This window comes from Podarcis erhardii (genome assembly GCF_964252035.2).
Source record: "Podarcis erhardii genome assembly, chromosome: 11".
In the NCBI taxonomy this organism is placed as follows: domain Eukaryota; kingdom Metazoa; phylum Chordata; class Lepidosauria; order Squamata; family Lacertidae; genus Podarcis; species Podarcis erhardii.
This window is the reverse complement of record NC_138501.1, coordinates 32,233,921-32,251,970: the sequence shown is the minus strand read 5'-3', so window position 1 is coordinate 32,251,970 and position 18,050 is coordinate 32,233,921. Positions and strand designations below refer to the sequence as shown.

The window sequence follows — 18,050 nt, the reverse complement described above, 5'->3', positions numbered from 1 at the left end:
TTGACTAATTTTGATCAGAGTGGAGGTCCTGGCACAAGGGATGTATTTTTAGTACAGTGGTGCCTCGCAAGACGAAAATAATTCATTCCGCGAGTCTCTTCGTCTTGCGGTTTTTTCGTCTTGCGAAGCACCCCTATTAGCGGCTTAGTGGCTAAGCGGCTATTAGTGGCTTAGCGGCTTAGAAAAAGGGGGGGAAAGGGGAAAAACTTGCAAGACTCGCAAGACGTTTTTGTCTTGCGAAGCAAGCCCATAGGGAAATTCGTCTTGCGAAGCGCCTTGAAAAATGGAAAACCCTTTCGTCTAGCGGGTTTTTCATCTTGCGAGGTGTTCGTCTTGTGGGGCACCACTGTATTTGCAATCTATCCAGCCAGAAAAAAAGAGGTGACTACTCCCACACAAGGGGCTAAGAATATAGTTTAATTGTGAAAGCACTTTCATTAATGCTGTTGCGCCTGGTGTGTTTCCAAGCAGAATTGCTCTTCCTCAGAGACAACTGTGAGACAAATTAAACACGATGGGTGATATCCAATGTTGGTCATAATCAAAGTAGATCCATTGAAAATCAATGGCTTTAATCTTAGCCTGTTTATGACTAACATTGGATGTCACCAAATATATTCTGCCTACATTAGGTCACTAACCTTTATTGGCTTGTCTGATCCTGCAGTGTATCTTATATAGTCCAGTGAAGCATCCCCAGTTAGGCATCAGTTTCAATGAGAACACAGGGCTGTAATTCCAAAAATGTTAATTGCTTACCTTTAATTCAGTCACAGCTGTATCCAAGTTTGTCACAGTGTGGTCTTTATGCTCCCCAGAAAGCTTGTCCTCAGCAGAGATGGGACATTTACACTGGCGGCAATAACTATCTAACAGTTCATGATCCGATTCTTTCTGTAGGATTTCAGTTTCTGGAACATTTCTTGGTAGCTTGTCGAGACCCATCAACTGAAATTCTTCTTCCTCAGTATACGTATTTGCCTCTCTTTCATTCACAAATTCATAACTATCACTAATGCGGTCTGAGGATTTTCTGTCATCAAAAAGCAGCTCTTCATGAACCACTTCTGATGATGTTTCTTCCTCAAAGACATCATCTCGGCTAACCATTTCATAGTCCATGAGCTCAGCTAGATCTTCATCAATGTCACTGGACTCTTCCTCTTTAATTGAATATAATGGATAGGTATCAAAATCATGTGACAACAGAGAGTAGTCCAGTTCCCCAAAAGGCTTGTCAGATATTGCTTCAGGTGGTGTTTGGTATGCTGCTTCTCTGTTGGACTCAGTTAGATCACCCACAATATTTTCTCCAACTATTTTTTCAGATGTTTGTCCCTCAGTGTCCCTACAGAGAGTATGCTTATGGTCTAAAGGTTGTGTGTCCTGTGCTATTAACTGGTCTTCTGGTTGTCCCTCACTTTGCCAGGGAGGGCTAACATGGTGCAATGCTTGAGATTGTGTGCTTTCTTCAACAAGTTTTGGGACAACCACATTATCCATTTCATGAGCATCTGTTATTTCAGATTGCTGGTTTTGGCCAACTGCAAAACAGGCAACTTCCTCTGACTCATCTTGTGCAGATGTTGCATTTTCAAAGACACTTGCTGCATAATCAAGTATTGGACAAGACTCCTCGTCGCTCGTTTCTTCTGGTAATGCTTGGCCTGTTTCTTCAGGCATGGATTCTTCTGCACTTCTTTGAGTGCTGTCATCATTACTTGCACCTGAACCAAAGAGCCCACTTCCAAAAGGAACTGCATGTGTGGGCTGGCAAGTTTCAACTTTTATGTCACCCATGATCTCAACTGGCCTATCTATCAATGCATCATTCAACCCCTCCAAAATTCCTTTTGGAGACAAGTCCTCTGTTTCCGCATGTGTTTCAGCTAGAATGTAAACAGGCTGAGACTCCTTGTCATCTAATTCATAGTCACCTTTTGAAACTCTTGCTTGATTTAAGGCTTTTACAGTCCTAGGCTCATCTTTTAGAACCTGTTCCTTCTGGGATTCTTCCAAATTTGGACCATCAGCTTTAGAAACATCCCTTTCAAAGCCCAAGGATTCCTCTTCTCTTCTCTGACGGAGTTCCTCATTACTTGCTCCTGAACCATAAAGCCCACTTCCAAAAAGAATTTCATTTGTGGGCTGACCATTTCCAACTTTTATGTCGCTCATGATCTCAGCTGGTCTATCTACCAATGCGTCATCCAGCCGTTCCACCGTTCCCCTTGGTGACGAGACCTCCGTTTCAGCATGTGCTTCAGTTAGAATGTGAAGAGACTGAGGCTTCTTTTCACTTGGTTCATCTGCACATTTTGAAACTCTTTGTAGGGTTAAAGCTTGTTCATTAATAGCTTTATCTTTTAGAAATTGTTTTTTCTGGGACTCTTCCAAAGTTGGAGTGTCATCTTTAGAAACATCCCTTTCAAAGCCCATTCCAGTACCATTATCTCGAGTAGGGCCTCTGGTGTGAGCGGATACGTCAGTATTCTCAGTCTCTTCATTTGATGGATATTTATGGCTATCTTCCTTAGGTTTTTCCACAGCTTCTTCATAGAGATCTTTATATAAAAATGCCAAAGTAGGTGGCACCTCGAGAAGCTCAGGATTGACTGTAGTGGCAGGCAAAGAAATTAATGGAGATTGGGATAGCACATCTTTTTGTGTGTTAGATAGGGGTTCACCTGCCAAGTTAAGCTTATCCTCTGTGTTTTCATCCTTTTCCCTAATAGCATCAATTATTTCACCTTTGATTAATATTTTTGAAGGGTCTTCATGACTAGCTGTTGTGTTTTCTTTCTCGGCCACTCTATTGAAGCCTTCATCCAAGTCTCTTTCTAGTGAAGAAAACTCTAAAATATTTTTTGTGCCTGCAGTTGGAAGAGTTGCAGAATTTTCTACGGTAACTTCAAATTGCCTCTGTACTTCCTTAAAAGACTGTTCTTTTCCTGTCTGGATGAAGTAGGTCTCATCAACGACAGTATGCTTTTCAATGTGATCTATACCGTTATCGTTTACACCACCATCTTCATTGCTTTCTTGAACAATAGAAACTTCCTTTTTCTTTTCTACACTTTCCTGGACCCCCTTGTCCTTGACAAGTTCATTTGATTTGCTTTCCTTATTTTCACGATTGTCCTCTTCTATGCCTTCTGAGGTTTTTACACTTATTTTGCACCTTGAAAATTCCTGGTCAACAGCCGTATCTCCAGCATCATGGAATGGTTTTCTTTTCTGCAATGCAGCTGTTTCCAGGTATTCTAATCTCTCCGGCATATGCTTCTCTTCTTCTTTATCAGCTGAAGAACTGAGTGGAGCAGCATGAATATTCACTACCTTGTTACCTTCGGAAATCTCTTTTCCTCGACCAAGTTCAACAGCAGGTGTGGCTTCCTCCCTCAGTTTCTCGTGATCTTTTAATTCCTTTTCAGGCTCTTTCAAAGTTATCTCCACACTAGGCAAACACTTGATTTCTTCCGTTTTCAAAAAGTCTCCTGCACTAATTTGTATTGTCTTGTTGTCAGGCGTATGTGAGTCTGCAGAAGATACTGAGGAATGCAAGTTGTCTGTTAAAATATCATTTATGGGCTCTGGTATTACAGCATCAGAAGGCTCATTTGGAATTAAATTAGGTAGCGGAGGAGTCTCAGAAATATTTTCCCTTTCATCTCGATAAGTAACATCTGCTTCAGGTTTACTAGCAAACTGTTCCACTTCAAAATGTGTTGTAGGAAGCTCAGTTTCTTCCTTAATAGTTACATTTGTTTCAGGGGGGCTAGTTGAAATGCTTTCTGATCTTTCTATTAACAAATCAGTTTCCTTGAAAGGCGGCTGACTGTCTAGATTCTCTTTTTCTGAGGTCAAAGTAGTATATATTTTCTTTGCCTTAGCAAAGAGAAAGGCTGCAAAAGACAAGGGTTCTTCTGGCATCACGTTAGCTACTTCGGGAGGACGCTTGGTCTCTTGTTCCTCAACTTCTGCAATTAGATCCAGTGAAGCAGAGCTGGATTGATCCAATACAGATGCTGGTGAGACTGGTGCTGGTTGTGAACGAACTTCCTGCTCCTCTGCTTTCTTAGTGAGAAGAGATGGATCTGGTGGTGGCTCTTCTGGGAATTGTGTTTCTGTGGAATAAGATGAGCCTAAATGTTCCAGATCCAGTGATGCAGTTACCGGTGGATGCTGGACTTTCTCATTTTCCTGTACTGACAAAGCAGACTGTTTGTGTTCTAACTTGACAGCTTCAGTCCTTGGTGCCTGGATTTCTTGCTCCATAACTGCATCTGTCAGCTCTGACAGCTTAGAAACTCCAGAATCCACTTCTGCAGGTTTGTAAAAGTAGCCCTGACCTTCCTGCGATCCTGTCTCACCAGGAAGCTGCGATGAATCTTGAACAGCTGCAGAAGAGTAAGGCTGAGCCCTTTCCATCTGGGATTCTTTTACTGACTGCAGTGAATGTAGGTGTTCCAACTCCTGTGATAGGACAGGTGACTTTAGAGGAGCATCTTCCTCCTTTGTCTCTTCAGTGCCCAAAATTACCATTCCTTGGTTTTCTCTTTCTCCCTTGTGATGCAGTATTTCTTCATGTACAGATGGTACAATGGAAGGTGAATATAGGGGAGCTTCTTGCTTCTGGATCTCTTCAGTAGAATTCAGCAAGGTCAAATCTTCTAGCTCTGGTTGTGCTGCTTTGGGGCAATGCAGCTCAATGTCCTGGCTCCTTGCTTCAGGCTGGGCTGCAACAAGCAAATGAGACTGACCGCCTTGCACATCTGCTCCTCCAGCATCCAGATGTTTTGACTCTTCCCTCAGAAGTGAATGAGACTGATCTTGGTTCTCTTCTTCAGCAGCAGCAGGATATGATGAAATTACTTCCTTAGAAAGTTGTTCTGAGGATAAAGGTGAGGAAGGAGGGGCTATTTCCTTTACTTCCTCAGAAACAAAATCTTCTGGAATGGAATTTGATTCCTTTGGTGTCATCTTTGTGTCCACAGGTGACACAAGTGGCTCTTGCTTGGCTTCACTAATGAGGAAGGCTGCAAAGGACAGTGACTCATCTGGTGCCATTTTTGGAGTTTCAGGAAAGGTGGTTTGGTTTTCTTCTATCTTGGCTTTATCCTCAAGAACTGAGGAAGAGTAGCTTGACTGCTCATTTAATGCATTTAATGCCTCATTTAATGCATCAGATAAATAGCTTTGGCTCTCCTGTGTTTCTGAACCAGCAATAGGATATCCCAATTCAGGTGTTGGAGTTAAGAGTGGATAAAATTCAGATTCTTCTCTTTCTGATGAGATGAGGTGTTCATCTTCTGATTCTGGAGACACAAACTTGTGTGACTGAAGGTTTCCTTCCTCTGTGTTCTGAGCTGGGAAAGGTGCCTCTAAATGTTTTTCTGATTCAGATACCATATGTGACACTTTCAGATAGTCTTTTTCCATTTCTGCAGTGACAGCCTGAATAGCCTGATATGTCACCTCTTTCAATACTGGTTCTGTAGTGTCACATTTATCTGCTTCAACATCAGTGTATGGTATACTTAAAGAACCAGATTCAAGGGCTGCTGCTGCTGCTGCTGCTGAAACACACTGGTCTTCCTGTGGTTCTGTCAAATAAACCAACTGGGATAAATCTTGTCCAGTTGCAGATAAATGAGGCTGGATCTCATTGACCTCCATTTCCTCCTCTGACTGCAGTTTACTGACTGATTCCATTGGAAGAACTGTACAAGATAACTGATGAGTCGTTTGCTCAATCTCTGACTCCATCCTCCCTTGTTTTCCTGGCATGAATACAGGATGCAGTGAAGGCTCAGTGATGGATTTGTCAGGATACTTCTCTTTCTTATCTGCATCATCAACAGAACGCAATGCAGTTGCTTCTTCTAACGGAAATGATGCAGAGGAATCCTGTTTAATGCTCTGCATTGTTGATTCACATTCAGCCAAATGTTCTGGTTCACACTGTGTGGTTGTAAATAAAGGAAACCAACCATCTTGCTGGCCTTCCTCATCCTGGTCCTCAGAACTCAGCTTTGCATCTGAAGGTGAGCATTGCTGGTTTTCTTCTTTTGCTGCTTCTTGGGGTAGAACAGATGCTTTACTTGGAGGTTCTACAGATAAAGGAGAAACCAGCTGAGTTGTTTCCCTATCTATGGCAACATCCGGCTCTCTTGAAATAGACACTGATTCTTCTGATGGAACTTCTGTGGGAGACAAGGGATGGACTTCTACTTTTGTTACTTCAGCCGTTTGGAAGGTGGCAGTGGGAAGTGATACTTCTGCTGTTTCAGCAGCTGTCACGGGAGAACAAGGCAGGCTGTCTTTTTTCTCCATTTTCTCTGCTGGGTAGGGTAAAGCAGAGCATAGCTGTTCTGAAAACAGTTTTACAGTTTCTAGTGAAGGCTGCCGAGTCCCCAGCATTTCTACCTTCTCAGCAGATGAAACCGATGACAGTTGCTCTGAAGAGTCGAGTGCTTCAGCAGGAGAGTTTGCACTGACTTCGTTACCTTTGAGATGCAGTGGCTCCAAAAGTTCAAATCCCTGTGTTGCCTTTATAGGTTCAGAGATGACTGGATGTTCACTTTCTGACTGTGCATATGCTAGAGAGTGTTGCTGGATTTCCTCTCTCTGTGCTTCGGGAATAGGGAGTGAAGACTCCAGCCACTGAGATCCTGGCTGTGCTGGCTGATTTTCAATTTCACTTCTTGAGTGCAGTGCATCTGACTGTTCTGGCTGTAGTGATGCTGTCACAGATACTTGTGTCTCAACAGCTTCCTTTGCCAAATCTGGTTCCAGGTGCTCGTTTTCTCTTTTCTCTGCTTCACCCATGAAGTGTGTGGGCTGTGAAAGTCCAATATATTCCTCTGCAACTTCACAGGAATCGCTCTGAGGCTCCTGTGTTTCTATTCTGCTAGCCGCAGAAGATAAATTGGGTGCGGTTTCAGCTTCCCCAACTTCCCATTCTTTCAACGAATACATCAAATGTGCCGGCTCTGCTTGCAAAAGTGTGGTTGATTGCTCCTGCGCCTCTTCTTTCTTTGAATATTCCACCTCCAGCTGTTTCTTTTCTTGCTTTTCTCTTTCACTAACTGGAGGAGGTGATTTTGCCTGCTCAGGCACAGGCTCTGCGGGTTCAGGTGAGCAAATAGGGACGTCTTGCTTCCCTGCCTCTTCAGCAGAATGCAACAAGCCTGAATCTTTGATCTCAAATTGTGAAGGGATTGTGAAGCCAATATCTGGGTTTCTGATTTCAGTAAAAAGAGAATCTTGGGACTCATCCTGCTCAGCAGCAATATTATTTGGGTACTGCACATCCTGAGCTGCAGATTCTGATAGCTTAGAGAAAGTTGAGTCATCCTGATTCTCTGTTTCATTAGCAGGCTGGGAAAGGGGTTTGGTAGAAACAAGTGGAGGAGGCTGTATTTCCTCCTCCTCCTCTGTTTCAACAAGGAGGCTGGGCAACTTTTCTGACACAGTATTTGCTGTATTAGAAAGCTGAGATTGCTTTCCCCTTTTCTCCATTCTGTCATGATGATCTGGTGAAGCAAACCTTGCCTGTTCTGGGGCTGTCATTCGCGTGGCAGGGGAATGTGATTCAGTGTCCAGCTTCTTTGCTTTGCCAGTATACAGCGGTGCAGTTGGTGGTACCATTTTGGAAGCCTTATCTGGAGGTTCAGGCAGAAAAGATCGCCGCACTCGCTCCTCATCTCTGTTACGGGGAGCAGTCTTTGCAAGCATTGCCTGCATACGCTTGAGATTCAGGATTTCCTTCTGGTTATTCTTAATGGTGGCTTGTTGTTCAAGATGCTTTAAAGATGCCTGGAACATGGCTTGCCTGGTGAATTTTCTGGGTGGTTCTCTTGGCTTCCTGATTACAACAACTGTAGGCGGGGGCAAATCTATATTGTTCACCCGCCGGAAAATCTTTTTATTTCTTTCTTCCAATGCTGCAGTGAGTAGCTGAATCTTAGCTCTTACTGTTCCTTCGAGGGGCAGCTCTGCCTTTTTCATGAAAACGTTTTCTTTTTCTTCTGGCAATGGATCCACCGCTTCCTGTGTAATTTGTACCAAATAGTTTTTTATCTTTGAAGGTTGCACTTGAAGGGTCCATGATTGTGGATCAGCGGGATCTAATTCTCTTTCCAATGCTTTTGCTTCTGTTGGCCTTCCAGAAAAGCCACATTTTTCATTGTCTGGGCCCATTTTCTCATTTGGTGACAGGGGCACCTGATATGGTGAGTTCCTTGTTCTTTTCTGTACCATCTTTCCTTCATCCATCAAAGATATCGATTTCCCGGGAGGACCTTCCATGTAGGAGTTTTCCATACTATAAACACCAGATGTAGCACTAGTTTCTGAGGCTTGGGATGTGGAACATCTACTTGAACTTGTCTCCCACGTCTGTGCACTATCTTCACTATGAATGGCATCCATGGCATCTGATTTTACCTCTTCATGCTGGTTAAGGCTTTTTAAACTGCTAAAAAAACAGATTTTAAGAAACTATAACCTTATTATTATTATTATTATTTTAAACAGAATCACAGAAGATTAAAATATATCAATTACAAGTGTTTTTTATTATTTTCTATTACAGCACATTATAGCATTGACTGTAAGTGTGATCTCATGAAAAATAATTTTCATTTATTCAAGAGTAAAAAACCTACACCCTGCCTACTTTCTAAGGAATGCAAGATAGCTAACAAGTTATAATGCAACAACAATGTATTTTTTTTAAATCCTCTAATTAAACCCCCATAATAAAAAATCAAAACCACAACAACAATTCCAGCAAAGGCAAGCACCAGACAATCATCTGTCAATCAAGGTTTCCCACAGGCATTCAGTTGACCCCTGGAAGAAGAGAATGCTGGACTAGATGGGCCCTTGGCCTGATCCAGCAGGCCCTTCGGAATAGATGCTGCCTGAAGCCATATAGTGACAGAGGCTGGTGCACCTCATTTGTCAAGACACTCCACTCAGAAGGGTGCAAAAATGTATTTTTCAATAGAAATATAGTACATCTCACCATAGTGTCTATATGCCTACTCATTCTGATATTTATGCACTAAAAGTTAATGGGTAACTTCAAAGTCCCTGCTCTCCCTTTTTGTGATTCCTCATCTTTAAACTGGACAGCTCCTCAGACAGAGGAGTCCTTCAAAGAGAGAAGTGTCCTCTGTAAAGTAGGGTACATGGCCACCCTGTAAGATACAGAATACGTGCCTTTCAGAGTTGGATACCTACCTACATTAATCTAAGGTGTTTCAGTTAAAACATGAAAGCTATGGGAAAATATTAACCCAACTAGAAACCAGGCTCTTGTTGCTTGAATAGAGACAAACCATTGTTTTATATCTGTTTTAGACTCTTAAAATTAAACAGGGGAGAAAGAAAGGTGAGAGAGGATTCATAAACAAATATGTTGACAGGAACAGTATTTCTGCTGCATTATACACAGAAGTCTCCTGGCTCCTCATCCACTGCCTCTCCCCTATCCCTGCAATATGTACTAGGATAAGAGTTCTTGCTTTTAACTAGAAGAAATATTGACCTGGTGCAGTAATAGCAGCAAATCTTCACACTTTTTAATGCAGTGCTCACTGCCAAACAGATTGCCCAGACCTGCTGCAATCGATCAGTGTCTCATGCCTCACTGACACGTCTTCTGTGTTTTATTTTGAATGAAGCAAACCTCCCAGTGTAGGATGATCTGAGGCCGGCCAGCCTTGGCTCTGGCAGACAGTCAAGTTCCACCAATTCAGTTGAGCAATTTCCTTCAAAATCAGAACTGCATCCAAGCCAGTGACTGAGCTACATATGGAAACCAGAGAACTTTAGGGTCTCTTGTTTGTTAAGTAATCGCCCTGATTTGTTTGCACCAAGTTTGTGGGAAGGTTATATGGCATCCAAGGTTTATTGAGAATTCCTGATGATCTGCTGGCAGGGAGGTTATATAACATGATGTCACACAACTGCACAATGAATGAAGTAGAGGACCTCATACACTTCTTTTTCTACTGCCCTATTTACGAGCCAATAAGATCTAAGCTCCTCCGCTTGATCCCGTCCACCATCACACCTAAGGAAGACTGTTTGAAATCGCTTCTTGTGGACGCAAATCCCCAAGTTTCACATGGGGTGGCAATCTTTATAGTGCAGGCCTTGAAACTCAGGGCTACTCTGACTGGGTAGTGTGTTCTAGACTTGGACCGGTTTTAATTCTTTCATTACCTTTTTTTTTAACAACTGTTATCCCATGTCTCCCAGTGCATTTTCCTCTCTCTTTCTTTAGTGCAAGAAAGTTACGTATTTTTCGCTCTATAAGACGCACAAGACCACAAGACACACCTAGTTTTTGGAGGAGGAAAACAAGAAAAAAAATATTCTGAATCCCAGAAGCCACAACAGCAAGAGGGATCGCTGTGCAGTGAAAACAGCAATCCCTCTTGCTGTTCTGGCTTCTGTGATAGCTGCGCAGCCTGCATTCGCTCCATAAGACGCACACACATTTCCCCTTACTTTTTAGGAGGGAAAAAGTGAGTCTTCTAGAGCAAAAAATACGGTAGATTTATTTGGGGAGTGGATTTGTGTTCAAGTGTGCCAAATCCACTTAGCATCAGAAAATAAGAAGAGCCTGATGGATCAGGCCAATGGCCCGTCTAGTCCAGCATCCTATTCTCACAGTGACCAGTCAGATGCCTATGGGATGCTTGCAAGAAGGATCTGAAAGCAGCAGTGCTCTCCCCGATTCCCAGCAACTGCAGTCCTCCTGCCTTCCGAGCACAATTCAAAGTGTTGGTGCTGACCTTTAAAGCCCTAAACAGCCTCGGTCCAGTATATCTGAAGGAGCGTCTCCACCCCCATCATTCTGCCTGGACACTGAGGTCCAGCGCCGAGGGCCTTCTGGCGTTTCCCTTGCTGCGAGAAGCCAAGTTACAGGGAACAAGGCAGAGGGCCTTCTCGGTAGTGGCACCCGCCCTGTGGAACGCCCTCCCACCAGATGTCAAAGAGAAAAGCAACTACCAGACTTTTAGAAGACATCTGAAGGCAGCCCTGTTTAGGGAAGCTTTTAATGTTTAATAGGCTATTGTATTTTAATATTCTGTTGGAAGCCGCCCAGAGTAGCTGGGGAAACCCAGCCAGATGGGCGGGGTATAAATAATAAATTATTATTATTATACCGTGAAAGCATCTGCAGTCTATGCTCTGGTAACCTCTGGTTGGATTACTGCAATATGTGGGGCAGCCTTTGAAGATGGTTTGGAAGCTGCAAGTGGAGCAGAATCCAATGGCCAGATTGTTGACTGGGGAAGGATAACCCAAACATATAACACCAATTCTGGCATGACTGCACTGGTTACCAATTTGGTGCCCAGGCTGAATTCAAAGTGCTGTTTTTGACATATAAAGCCTCATGCAGCTCAGGACCTCAATACCTCAAGGATCACCTCTCCCCACGTGAACCAAACTGGACCCTGCAATTGTCATCTAAGGCCCTTTTCCATGTGGCCCCTTCACTGGAGACCCACACTGTGGTAACAAGAGAATGGGCCCTTTCTGTGGTGGCTCCCTGCATCTGGGGATGCTGTCCCTAGAGAGGCTTACCTGCCAACCTAGCAGTTCGAAAACATCCCAGTGCAAGTAGATAAATAGGTACGCTGAGACGTACCTTTTTTTTTACCTGGCACCATCTCTGTCTTATTTTAGACACCAGGCAAAAACCTTCAGTGGTTTGGGCTCTTAATTTCAGTGGTTCTGAGTGCCTGTCGTCTCTTTTAGTGGGGGATATAGTGTAATTTCATTCTCTCTTCCCCACTATGCAATCTGCATTAAAAAAAACCCTGTTATTTGTGTTTTGACATCATTGCTTTAGAAGCGCTGATCTTGGCAGCTGCCTCCCATAAAATGTAGTTCTGCCCTCAGCACAGCAGCTGGCACAACTGGGTCATAAGTACACTTTGAGTGCTTGAGAAAGGGCAAGACAACTTCACTTTTCTGCTCCCAGACTCCAGCTTGCTCTCATGCTGAAGATGAATTTGCAGCTACATTTTTAAAAACGACTAACGCTACAGCCACCCTCACTTCAGGGCGCAGCGTAAGAGATCATTTGGGCGAGTTCCCAGAGACAGGCAACACATTTATCAAGTCACGTTAGTCATTTCCATTAATCACATTCCCATTCTTCTTCAGAGGCAACACACACAGAGAATCCATTTGGCTAATTAAACTACGTGTAAGTAATGCAAAGCCATTTATCCTTGCTATATTAATCAGTGGCGTGGTGGTACATGCTGAGGTGCAGGAGCCGATCATGACAGCTCCCATAACCACACTGCTAAGGAAAGTCTGCAAACGCAGGCAGTTGTATTGAACCATTATTAGAGATATGTACACACACCCCAGAGAGCACCAGGACATAGAAGCACCATGTGTATAAGTATCAAGGTGGTTGCAATTGTATGCGCCGTTCAACCCAGAAATGCTTTGCGAGTCAACAAATTATCTTCAGCCCAGATGAAATGCAGCTTTTACCCTTTAATTAAAAATGCAAACCATCTTGCAAAGGAGTGTTGCCATTTAAATGGCTAGCCTAAAGAAAGAGGGACCCCATCAAAGAAAACAAAAGAAGTATCCAGCCTTAACTTAATGGGTTTCCTACAAAAAGGGTAAATGAAGACTTAATGGCTGGGGGAATATGGCCTGGCATTTTGATGCCAATGATAACATGTGGGGACTTGCTACAAGAAGATCCATCACACAATAAAACGTCCATCTGAAAGCACCTCCAGTCTTAAATCTACCTTGCCCCAGGGGAATTTCTGGAGAACAAAGCTGAGCTGCAAATTCAGCCTCAGGCAATTCTTCACACAGTGCCGTAAATGAGCTACGGTATTTGCTACCACAAAACATAGTGGTGGCCTCCAGTGTGGACAGTTTTTAAAGGGGATTAGACAAAACTAGAGGATAAGGTTATCAATAGTTATTCACCATGCCTATATGCTACCTCCAGGAGCAGCAATATGTCTCCAATCACTGAGGAGCGTGAGGAGGACAGAGTTATGACATGACACCCAGACCCTGATTGTGGGATTCTTATAGACATCTGGTTAGCTGTTATGGGAAACAGAATGGTGGACAAGATTTGGCTTTGGTCTGGTCCAGCAAGACTCCTCTTATGTTATTCAGGAGGGCCGAATTGGCGCCGCATAATAACTGTTCTGCCTTTGTAAGAACTTGATCATTTCGTCTGGCAACACCCTGCCTACTGAGATCAATAGGCACCTTCAGTTGGTGCCTCATAAAAAGATTCCCAGATGCATAGAAAGTTGAGTTGATTTTAATCTGCTTTGATATTTAAACTTTTGTATGTTTTAAAGTAAGGTTGTGAATTTTTCCTCAATTTTATTGTTTTGTCTTTTTGTAAACCACTTTGAGGGTTTTTACAATCAATTTTATGAAACAAACAAACCAATCTGTGGCATGACGACTTTGGGGGAACCAGTTTTTGGCGCTAGAAGTTTCCCTCTTTTAAAAGCAAGATGTCTTCTTCTTCTTTTATTATTATTAAATCTAGGTAGGGCAAACCAGTTGTGCAGGTAAGGCAGTGATCTACTAGCCCCTCCCCGCCAGCCAGCATGCTGGCTAGGACTGTCTCCACAGGGGAGGGAGAAAAGGACAATTCAATAACCAAGTGACAGCAGATCTTGAGCCAAAGCAGCAAGACAAGACTCCCTGTACTACCAAGTCTTCACCTCCAGCAGTTCAGACCTCCCTGGTTTCAGCGTGCTTTTATTTTGTAGTCAAAATGGGCTTATTGCTACCAAGTCCTGAACCAGAAACCGGGAACCATCACGGTAAACTTTTCTGGCTAGGAATCTTCCTTAACTATATACATACATCTGTTATTGCCTTTGGAGTGCCCTTTCCATTCATCTATTGGGTGCAGAGCTGAAATCACCCCATTTTTAGGAGCCCTGTGCTATCAGACCAAGCAACAAGCCATGCCGAAAGTACATGAAAACCAAACAGCCTGTAGCCACCAAACACAAACTGAGTCACAACCACCACTCACTTCCACACACACACACACCCCGCAAGCAATCGATTTTTGAATTCAATTTCTCCCCCACCTCTCATTGCACCGTGGGTTATGGCGTTTTTAAAAGAACAAATTAAAGGACTCGTCCGCTTCACTTACACACACACACACCCTGAGAGTAATGGAGATTGATATGCAGTGACGAGCCAGCTCGGAAGGAGCAGGAGGAGATGCCAATCCAACTGGCACAACGCAGGATCTTTAAATAGAAAATGCCTTCTGCACACAGGCCAGGCACTTTCAGAATCACAACCAGCTGCATTCAGAATCATCAGAAAGCTCCCCCTCATCCTCAAAACTTTCATCTCCTTTTTGATGCCGCACGGCATTTGCACAAAGGCACTTCTCCCCGTTTCAGTTTTCCAGAACTTCTTGACAGCCTGTAAGTAGGCTGCAGAGTCTCATTTTTGAAAGGTACCGTACCTGTTTGGCTCATATTCATCCTCCTCTTCATCTTCCATAGAGACGTCAGGTGATCCGTCAGACTCATAGTTGCAGTCAGTCTCCATTTTGTCCCCCAGGTCACTTTCCCTAGCTGTGTTTATCCCACTCTACTCAATACTCTCCAGGGTTGCCCGAAGCAAACTGTCATCCACAGCAGCTCGGCTCTCCTGACTCAGGAAAGTCTTTAAATAGAACGACGGAAAGTTGAAACATCAAACCGCTGCTGCCACCTTGGACTGGCCACTGGGTCCTAACACCACCTTGTTTCCAGGGCCAGCAAATAGGTGGCTGGCCTGCAAATTAGTGGCCTTGATCTATCTATGGCTTCCCAGGCCAGAGCTCATGCAGGCCTAACCACCTGTGGCTCTGAATGCAGATAGAGGTCTTCCCCTGCAGCATCCAGACAGCTCAGGAGGCTATAATCACATTCTCTCTTGCTGGATCAAGACATATTTGTTTCTTATCATATTCACATCATGTTTTCCCTCTGAGGAGTTCAAGATGGTCTCTCCCTTCCTGTTGTCTCCTCACAAGAAGCCTGTGAGGGAGGTTAGGCTGAGAGTTGGTGACCGGCTCAAGGTCACCCAGTGAGCTATGAATTGCCATTTATACTTTGCGTTACGTAAGAACTTTCCGCATGTGCTCTCTTGTCTATATTGCAGCACACGCTCTCATAAACACACAAAAGTACAGGGGCACAGGATTCTCATGAAATGTTACTGTCCAGCCGTGGAATCAAGTAACGGAAGGAGGTCGTCTCAGTTCTGAGGCAGAAGGACCTCTGCTTAGCAGTAGAACATTTGGCTTTGCATGCAGGAGGTCCCAAAATCAATCCCTAAGTCTCCCATCAGGGCTGGGAAAATATGAGCTTACAACATGGCAGCAGAACTGAAATGGTTTCTTCTTGTTATCAACTTTGGTTAGTCTATAGATTTATAAGCTGCTGTTAAAAAAAAATCAGCTCCTCCCAGGGTGATGTACAAAAAGTGACATTCTATTATTATTATTATTATTATTATTATTATTATTATTATTATTATTTGTATACCACTCTATACCCAAAGGTCTCAGTGTATAAAAGCACAAAATATATATAAAATATATATAAAAGCACAAAAGCAATCTCTCTCTCTCTCTCACACACACACACACACACACACACACACACACGGTCCCAGCACATTTTAAAAAGGGCATTATCTTGGGATCATTGCTGAAAATGCTCTAACTTGTGTCTATCAACCTAACTCCTCCTGATGAGTACCCAAGCAGGGCTCCCACAGAGGCAGAGAGAGAGAGGTGATCTGAGTGATTCACACCATTGGCACATGCAACCCACTATCAATGCAACATGGAGCCCAGCCACCAAGAAACTGGTGTTTGTGTGTGCAGCAGTAGCAACATCATGTAAACTGTGTCCCAGAACACACTTCTAGCCCTGTAAGTCGTATGCAAGACTAAAAAGTTTAAATCCAAATTTCTTCACATCACTGAGATTGATAAAGCACTCTTCACAATACTATCAGGCTACACAATAAGAGCCGAGAAGCGGATTGAAAGAAAAAGGTGAAATATACAAAAGATAGCTTTATTTTCAATACAGAAACTTTATTCCACTTGACACAATAAAAATATTAAATTTAGAGGGGAAAGGAAGTTCGACATCAGTGAAAAGTAAACATTTGTTAACATATGAATTGGTCTGCAATAAATATAAGAGGCACAAATTGTGCAACAGCAGATCTAAAATAAGTCTCATACTTCTTGGGGGGGAAGTTAAAATTTAGGTTTTCTTAAATCCTGATTTATATAGCAGCTGACCAACATACAAATATTTACACAAAAATAGAGACAAATTAAAACAACAACAACTTGGCTTATCGTAGCAGCTATTTTTCGCAGTTGTCACTACTTTATATATATGGAAAGAAAACGGTAGGAGAGGGCTCAACTCATGGCAGCTCCACAGTTTACAACAGAGCAGTGGGATGGGTGTATGAGGAAGTGGAAAGAAAGTATGCTTCCTTACACTGCTGTTGTGGCGCAGGAAACTGGGGAGGGGGTTGTACAAGCCACGGTACCATCTTTGTAGGATCCATATATCACAATGGAAGTGCAGTTAAGAGGAAGTACAATTCTCCCTTGCGTTTCCTTTCCCTCTGCTTCACTGTAATGTTCAGCGCCACTCTCAGTCTGCAATGAGCATCAAGCAACATAAAGCAGTCTGCCATAAAAGAAATCTTACCTGCAGTGCCTGTACATCAAGTAGGAACACAGAGCCCACTGACCATTCCTAATGGCAGGCAAACTGCCTGACAACATCCTGATTTTTTGCAGCCCCAGGGCGGCCAGAAACACACAAAATGCTTTTCAAACCCGAGGGGCTGCCATACATGGATGGCAGGCTGCATTCAGCTCAGCATGTCACACATTATGCAAGCCTCACAGATGATTCAACTGCCTTGAAGTTATTCTGCTGCTTTAAAATTCCAGTAAAGAATACAACCCCCAGAAATTCTCGCTGAGGTGGCAAACCTGCTGCATGAGTTGTGCTACTTCAGACTGCAGGTGGGGGGCTCACAACTTGAATAGGCTCTCCCATTTAACTAAATTCCTTCCACACAGGAAGCTGCAAGTCAGGAAAGGGTTTAACCTGGCCTCCTTCCACCCAGTACCTGGTTTTCAATGTGGAAGGGAATTCTGTTCTATGGAGGAGTATTCAGTCCTACGCAATCTAAAGTAGCACAATCCAAAAACATTTGCGAGCTCATTGAGAATTAAGCCAGATCAGCATCATCATTTAGGGTGTAGTTGTTATTTTTCTTTAAAAGTTGCTGTTTCTTATTACAAGATTATTAAAAGCTGAAAAGAGCCAAGGAGAGCCAAAGTGCATATTGCATTTTGCAGCTGTAAAGCAGGAGCTACTCTCTCTCGTAAGGAAATGTGCACAGTATGTTATACTTTAAAGTCACGGCCTGACTGTCATACATTTCATCTTTACATTTCAATATTCCATGTGGCTGAGTCAAACCACTACAACATAAGTTAACAATGAATCAAACTCCCAACAGATTTGCAAAATTAGAATTACAGCAGTCTCTTTATTGGTCACTGATTCAATATGTTTTGGAAAGCCAGTCTTCAAATTGTTAATGCATTTCATGAAGGTTGTATTTAATTCTTACAAAAGTTTCCTTAACAAAATTTTGAAAGAAAAATCTCCTCTTTAAAAATAAGGTCAGTGGGAAGGGATTGGGAAAATGCATCCCGGGGTTTCAGTAATGTCTTTTGTGTATTTCAGAATGGTCCACTTAAGGAGAAGGAAGCCAATTATCTTTTCTGTAGAGTTGCTCTTAAAGGTAGTACACAGTTCAAGTCCCTCCTGTCTCTCAATCTCTGCCATGACTATGAAACAGAACAAAATGCAAGAATGAACATACTGGAACATATTAAAGAAAGACAACAAAATTAGTAAGATTCACAATCAAAGTAAGTACAG

General features: G+C 43.0%; 2 protein-coding genes across 8 annotated transcripts in view; both read right to left on the bottom strand.

Annotated features, from left to right (window-relative positions):
* Positions 1–15,109, bottom strand: part of CMYA5 (cardiomyopathy associated 5) — a 49,740-nt gene extending 34,631 nt beyond the window's left edge. For 2 of the 4 annotated variants that reach the window (XR_014161238.1, XM_081880679.1), the window contains exons 1-2: positions 14,531–15,109; positions 760–8,482 (exon numbers count right to left, since the gene is read on the bottom strand). Coding sequence is in view for 3 of the 4 variants with exons in the window: in XM_081880679.1 (XP_081736805.1) it covers positions 760–8,482; positions 14,531–14,616 (7,809 nt within the window). In the remaining variant the exon portion in view is untranslated. The remainder of the gene's footprint in view (positions 1–759; positions 8,483–14,530) is intronic. The other 2 variants (XM_081880678.1, XM_081880677.1) reach the window with 2 other exon arrangements.
* Positions 15,110–16,118: 1,009 nt separating this feature from the next.
* TENT2 (terminal nucleotidyltransferase 2) overlaps positions 16,119–18,050 on the bottom strand; it is a 33,209-nt gene continuing 31,277 nt past the window's right edge. For all 4 annotated transcript variants that reach the window (XM_081881211.1, XM_081881213.1, XM_081881212.1 and 1 more), the window contains exon 15: positions 16,119–17,956. In XM_081881211.1, coding sequence (XP_081737337.1) covers positions 17,882–17,956 — 75 coding nt within the window. In that variant the 3' untranslated portion in view covers positions 16,119–17,881. The remainder of the gene's footprint in view (positions 17,957–18,050) is intronic.